This window comes from Myotis brandtii, unplaced genomic scaffold (genome assembly GCF_000412655.1).
Source record: "Myotis brandtii unplaced genomic scaffold, ASM41265v1 scaffold14666, whole genome shotgun sequence".
Lineage (NCBI taxonomy): Eukaryota > Metazoa > Chordata > Mammalia > Chiroptera > Vespertilionidae > Myotis > Myotis brandtii.
In genome coordinates this window covers 1-5,803 of record NW_005355275.1, presented here as the reverse complement: position 1 = coordinate 5,803, position 5,803 = coordinate 1, and the positions used below count along the sequence as shown (strand labels likewise).

Below are 5,803 nucleotides of genomic sequence, written 5' to 3'. Positions count from 1 at the left end.
CCTTCCTGGTTCCTATGCCTCAGCTCACCTTCATGTTGCAGCCCCTTCCTAGTTGCACGTGTCTCCCCTCTGAGTCTAAAATCATCCTGTTATTTCTGCGTGGTTGGCTTCTGTGGTTAGGCTGGCTCACGTGGCAGTGTCTGCCCTGCCTCCCTTCCACCTGCCTTTGTTTCCCCTGGGGCACTGCCCTGTCTGTCTGCCTGTCAATCAAGATGACTCCTCTCAAAGGTCCTGGGAAGATAAGAGGTTGAGGCCAAGCATCCTAACCCACGTGGGCCTGGGTTCTCTTGTCCTTGAACAACAGCGGGCACGGCTCTGGGAGCACCCAGCTGGGTGCCTGGGGGTGGGGGGAGGCAACGCTGGGTGCTCCGTGCTGGGGTCCTGGGGTCCCCTCTCTCTGGGGGGTTCCCTTGTGTATATTCCTGTGGTCCCTGTGGGGACCTGCGCTGACTGAGCCCAGCTTACACCAGAATCGCCACCAGGATCAGCAAGACCACGCCTGCCAGGCCCAAGCGGATGCTGTTCTCCACCGTGTAATCCCGGGAGGCGGGGCCTGGAAGCAGAGGGCAGGGGTCACTGATAAGTGGACACAACCCAGTCAGATTTTGACCTATGAGGCAGAAGCCCACTGCCCAGGTGAGCCCGCGGAGGGGACACCCCAGGTAGAGGTCCCCCGTCCCTAGCCCAGGCTCTGGAATGGGGAGCAGAGGTCTCCAGGGGTTCCTGTGAAGGGGGTGAGGTAAGCACTGAGCCCAACTTCCTCTCTGTCTGCCCCACTCACCTGGTCGTTCCACTCCCACAGCGCCCTCACCTGGCTTCTTTCTAGTCACCTCTCAGTAGAGAGAACACTCCGACACCCCCCAAAAAAGGCACAGGTAGAAAGGGTACCCCGGGTGGCACACTCTCTGCTTCCACTTGTCTGCGGGGCTGCTCACCCCTCAGAACATCCCACCACCCTCCCTACATTAGCACAGGGCAGCTGGTCCTGGCCAATGGACACACAGGGTGGGAGCCCCTGACCCAGCCACAGGGTCACAGGGCCTGGACTCTGAGCTCACCTCACCCAGCCACTGTGCCACCCACAGGCCCCCAGGGCAGGGAGGGTCACAGGGTCAGGATCAACTGGGTGGACACCCCCAGGACTGGTGGATGGGGGTCACCACGGGGCATGTGCTCCCACCCATGGGATGTCTGAGTCACAGCAGGATGTAGAGAGAGGAGAGAGAAGACACTCAGTTTTCAAGAAAGAATCGTCCCTCCATCCCTCCCTCTCTCCCTCCCTTCCTCTCCATGTCCTTGCTGGACCCTGACTCCAGTTCACCTCAGGGTCTGACCACACCAGACCAGGGGCAGCCTCATCCAAAAATTGCCCAAAGCACTGCTCAACCCTGGTCAGGGACCCCATGGAGCGCAGGACTTGCCCATGGAGGGTGGATCCCAGGGGACACATTGCCTGGGCCCCACTGAGCCTGGCCAGGGGAAAGGGCACGGCACCACCATCCTGAGGGGAAGGACTCAGGGCCCCTTGAAGGGGTCTGTCCCCACCTGCTGGCTGGAAGCTCAGGCCCCACCCAGCCCAGCAGGACAGCTCTGTGTCCCCTCTGATGTGGGGCTTAGGGTCCAGGCCACCATGGTGTCCAGATGAGACCAGAGTCCAGGGCCCTGAGCCAAGGGTGAAGGCTGAGGGTCATGTGTGCAAATGGAGGGGAGCCCCAGGGCTGGGGGTGAGCAGGAGGGCAGGGAGCCCGAGGACAGAGACGTGGCTTGGACAGGGAACAGGGCCCTTGGACCCACCTGAGTGCAGAGTGGAGAAGTCCTCCTCTGTCACCTTCAGCTCCAGGGGCTCACTGGGCTGAGACGGCCTCTCATCCACCTGTTCATAGAGGCAGCGGTAACTCCCTGCAGTCATATCACTCACCGCGGGGATGTGGAATCTGGCCTCTGTCACAGGCAGACCCTCTTGAGACACACCTTTGTGATAAAGGAAGACGCGTCTTCCTTCCTTCTCCAGGTGGTAGAACTCAGCCCAAGCTGGGCCCTGGCACACGAAGGTCACAGGCTGTCCCCGGGGGACCACAAGGCCTGGCTGGACCCTGAGGGAGGGTTTGGGCAGGAGCCCTGGGAGGAAGCAGAGCAGGATCTCAGGCTCCATCATGAGGAAATCTCCTACCTCACACCTCCCAGGTTTTAAGCCTGCAGCTCAGTGGTTCTTAGCAAACTCACAGAGCTGTGCAACCCTCACCACAGCCCAATTCTAGACCATGTGCACCATCCCTTCCTCAAGAGACCACCCATGTAAACCCTCTGGGGACTCAGTTCTCATCAATCCAATGACTTCTCCACATGACACAAGTTCTGGTGACATCCTGGGCTTTTCTCAGGGGGACACGGGAGGAGTCAGAGCAGCCTGGGGACCCAGGCACATCCCCCTCCCCAGGGCTGCTCTCCAGGGGGGCAGACAGAGCTGGGAGGGAGGCAGAGGGTGAGGATGAGCAGGTCCCTCGGGGACAGGGACGCTGGAGTGGGAGAGGGTGGGAATGAACTGACTGGGTCTGCGGGCAGCTGGGGGACATTGTGGGGTCCATAGGGGCCTCTAGGACCAAATGGAAAGGATAGTGGCAGTAGGGGGAGGGGAAAACCAGCCCAGACCTGCTCACAGAACCCCAGTGTGTGAGGTCCCCGGATTCCTAGCAGTTCCTCTGAGTAGCACTCACTCAGGTTCCCTCCGCAATTCTGGCAACCCTCTCAGCCCATTTCCACTTCCTTGTGATTGAGTCACCTGACACCCCAAGTGTCTAAACTGGGCTGGGCAGGGGAAGAGAGGGCTCTAGCCCTGAAACAGGAAGAAGGCATCCAAGTTACTCAATCCCCATAGAGGCAGAGCTGGCCGAGCCCCAGCGCTCATTCCCTCCTTCCTTCAGCCACAGCTCAGCTCCCATCTCTCCCTTTACAGACGCCTCCTTGTGCCACTGGCTCCACAAATAGGAGAAACACAGGAGGGTCCCTGCCTTCTTGGGGGAAGGGTAGAGGGAGCACAGGGTGAGGGGGAAGTGTGCAAACCACAGCCATGCGCTGTGATACTTGCCCAGGGCTGAGTGTGGGAGGCTCAGGGCTGAGTGTGGGAAGCTCAGGTGTGAGTGTGGGAGACTTAGGGCTGAGTGTGGGAGGCTTAGGGCTGAGTGTGGGAGGCTCAGAGGTGAGTGTGGGAGGCTCAGGGCTGAGTGTGGGAGACTTAGGGCTGAGTGTGGGAGGCTCAGAGGTGAGTGTGGGAGGCTCTGGGTGAGGCGGGCAGAGCTCACCTCTCATCAGAGGCAGAGGGGGGAGGCCCTGAGCTAAGACCAGAGGGTCAAGTGGGAATGAGCCAAGCCTAGCCCTCAGCCTGGGAGGTACTCAATTTAAAAAGGCGGACTCACCATCCTGCATGTGGATCGTCTGGACCAGGCAGAGCACTGCAAGGGAAGGTCTGGTGAGAACAACGCCCAGAACCCGGTCCTCTTTGGGCTGCAATCAGGGGGCCTTCCTGGAGGCTGTGGACTCAGCCCAAGAATATCCCGGGCTCCTTCCTCAGCATTCCCTCTGAGCACAATTCTACTTCCTGCTCTGAGTTTCCAGACAAACTCGCACCCCCACCTCTTCCAATCAGGTCCTCAGTCAGAACCTGTCCCCACACCCAGGCACCTGCTTCTAAGACTGACCCTCCCATGGTCACACTTAGGTCGGGGTCAGAGCTGAGGGCCAGGCTCCCAGGAGGGACCATAAGTCTCCTGGGGCTGGAGTCAGACGGAGCAGGGATGGCGACACCTCCCTCAGCTCCCCCCCCACCCTCCCCGCCCCGGCTCGGTCCCTGGAATGCAGTCCCTCCATCCAGGACTCACCGAGGCCCAGGAGGGTGGAGGGCCAGGGGCTCATGGCCAGCCTCTCCCAGTCTTCTCTGTCCTTTTCCACATGGAGGAAGCTGAGTCTGTCTGGGTGAGGGAGGACAGGGTCCTGAAGGTCAGTAAGTGCAGGACTGGCTCACAAGGGCCGAGTCATGTGCCTCATTTCCGTGGTTTCTCAGGAAGGGAGGCGGGTGCTCCTAGCCCCAAACCTAGTTTCCCCTTTTTGGGTCCAGAGAGGCCTTGGTGAAACTATATGAAAAATTAAATTTCTAATTTGTTCACACACCAATTTCTAACGATATATGTCCTAACCAGGCTCAACCTCTGACGAGATGAAACCTACATGGTATTAATTCACCAGTGATAGACAGATAAATATAGATATAGATATAGATTTAGATATATAGATCCTAGATATATCCTAGATAACTGGATACTCAGATACATAGATGTATAAGTTGTTACACAGATACACAAATTGAGATTTACATAGATAAATACATACCTGCACACATGGATATAGAGATAGTTACAAAGGTACTTAGTTACATAAACCCATACTGGGTGCATAGATAGATATACAGGTTGTCAGATACATCTACACTCATAAAAGGCAAAGATGCTAATTGACGTACCTTTGCTCCGCCACGAACACCAGCCAATCAGAGCAACTATATGCAAATTAACCCAACCAAGATGGCGGCCAGCAGCCACGGAGCTGGAGTAAGCAGGAGGCTTGGTTGCCCTGGCGATGGAGGAAGCCAAGCTTCCCGCCTGGCCTGGCCGGCTGTGGCCTCTGCAAAAGGCAATAAAATTTCAATTATAGAAGCTAAATAAATCCCAGTCACCTGCTTCCAGCCAGCGTCCACTCGGAGCTTGGGTGGCTGGGTGCTGTGGCCAGCCTGCAAACAGCCATCAGCCCCTCACCCAGGCTAGCCAGGCACCCCAGCGGGAACCCCTACCCTGAAGGGGCTGTGGCCACCCTGCAAATAGCCATCAGACCCTCACCCAGACTGGCCAGGGACCCCAGCAGGACCCTCCACCCTGAAGGGGGTGTGCACATTGTATCTATGTGCTGGGGGCAAATTCAGCAGATCATAAATGCAAGAAGTTCATCAAAAGGTTGATGGGCTTCTATATTCCTGGGAGAGCACAGAGCTGGGCTGGACACTGGAGGGGCTGAATCATATTACCTGATGCTAAAATACCTGAAAGCATTTCCCCAAACCTGAAAATCTACATGTTATTACCTGCTGCTGGCCAAACAGCTGAAGGCAGCTCCCCCAATGACAATGCCTACTGTATACTAAACCTTACCTTTGATGTGTATATCTGCTTTGCTGTAGAGCAATTTGTGTTAATAAAAAGCTAGGGTCCAGAGATCCAGAGAACTTGGTTGCTGAAGCTAGGTTTCCTCTGGCTCCCCAAAATGCCTTCCAAATTTATATGTCATGTCTAATCTCTTTATTAATTTATTTGCAGCCCTTCTCCAGATTCCTGAACCCATCTAGATTCAGGGAAAGACCCCGGTACCATGAAGGTCTGTCTCAGACACAGGACCAACAGGCGTGTATATACAGAGAGATGTATGGGGCAGGATTGGCTCACACAATCCAGGAGTCTGGCAAGTGCAAAATCTGCAGAGAGGACTGGCGGCTGGAGACCAGGGAGCTGCTGCTGCAGCTCAAGCCCCAGGAAGTCGGTCCACAGCATCTGGGGTCAGTCCTGTTCTCTTCAGCCCATGTGAGGAGGCCCATGCACATGGTGGAGGGCAGTTGGGTTTCCTCCCATGTCTTAGAGGCCCTGGGGGTGCTGGGCTGGGGATCATGGGGATACACGGAACAGTGAGCTGAGGTTTGTTCCTACCAAGATTGTATCTCACACACCTGAAGAATGAAATCTTGGACCAGAAGATTGAAGCAAAA

The 5,803-nt window shown here is 56.5% G+C and overlaps 1 protein-coding gene across 2 annotated transcripts; it reads right to left on the bottom strand.

Moving 5' to 3' along the window:
• Nucleotides 1-6: 6 nt before the first annotated feature.
• LOC102260375 (leukocyte-associated immunoglobulin-like receptor 2) lies at nucleotides 7-4,030 on the bottom strand. 2 transcript variants are annotated; one of them, XM_005861272.2, is made up of 4 exons: nucleotides 3,876-4,030; nucleotides 3,414-3,449; nucleotides 1,795-2,118; nucleotides 7-553 (listed from the first exon to the last, which is right to left on the bottom strand). In XM_005861272.2, the coding sequence occupies exons 1-4, from the start codon at nucleotides 3,907-3,909 to the stop codon at nucleotides 462-464; spliced, it is 486 nt and encodes a 161-aa protein (XP_005861334.1). In that variant the 5' UTR covers nucleotides 3,910-4,030; the 3' UTR covers nucleotides 7-461. The 2 variants fall into 2 exon arrangements, with proteins under 2 accessions (XP_005861334.1, XP_014391106.1); XM_014535620.1 differs by having other exon boundaries at nucleotides 1,795-2,122; nucleotides 3,418-3,449.
• Between the last annotated feature and the right edge of the window lie 1,773 nt (nucleotides 4,031-5,803).

Bases quoted from the DNA above. Each gene is read 5' to 3' on its own strand.
- LOC102260375 (XM_005861272.2), bottom strand. From the start codon at position 3,909: ATGAGCCCCTGGCCCTCCACCCTCCTGGGCCTCG. The intron at 2,119-3,413 runs GTGAGTCCGCCT...GCTTCCTCCCAG, and splicing joins GACGATCCACATGCAGGATG to GGCTCCTGCCCAAACCCTCC. The intron at 554-1,794 runs GTGGGTCCAAGG...CTCTGCTTCCAG, and splicing joins CTTCTCCACTCTGCACTCAG to GCCCCGCCTCCCGGGATTAC.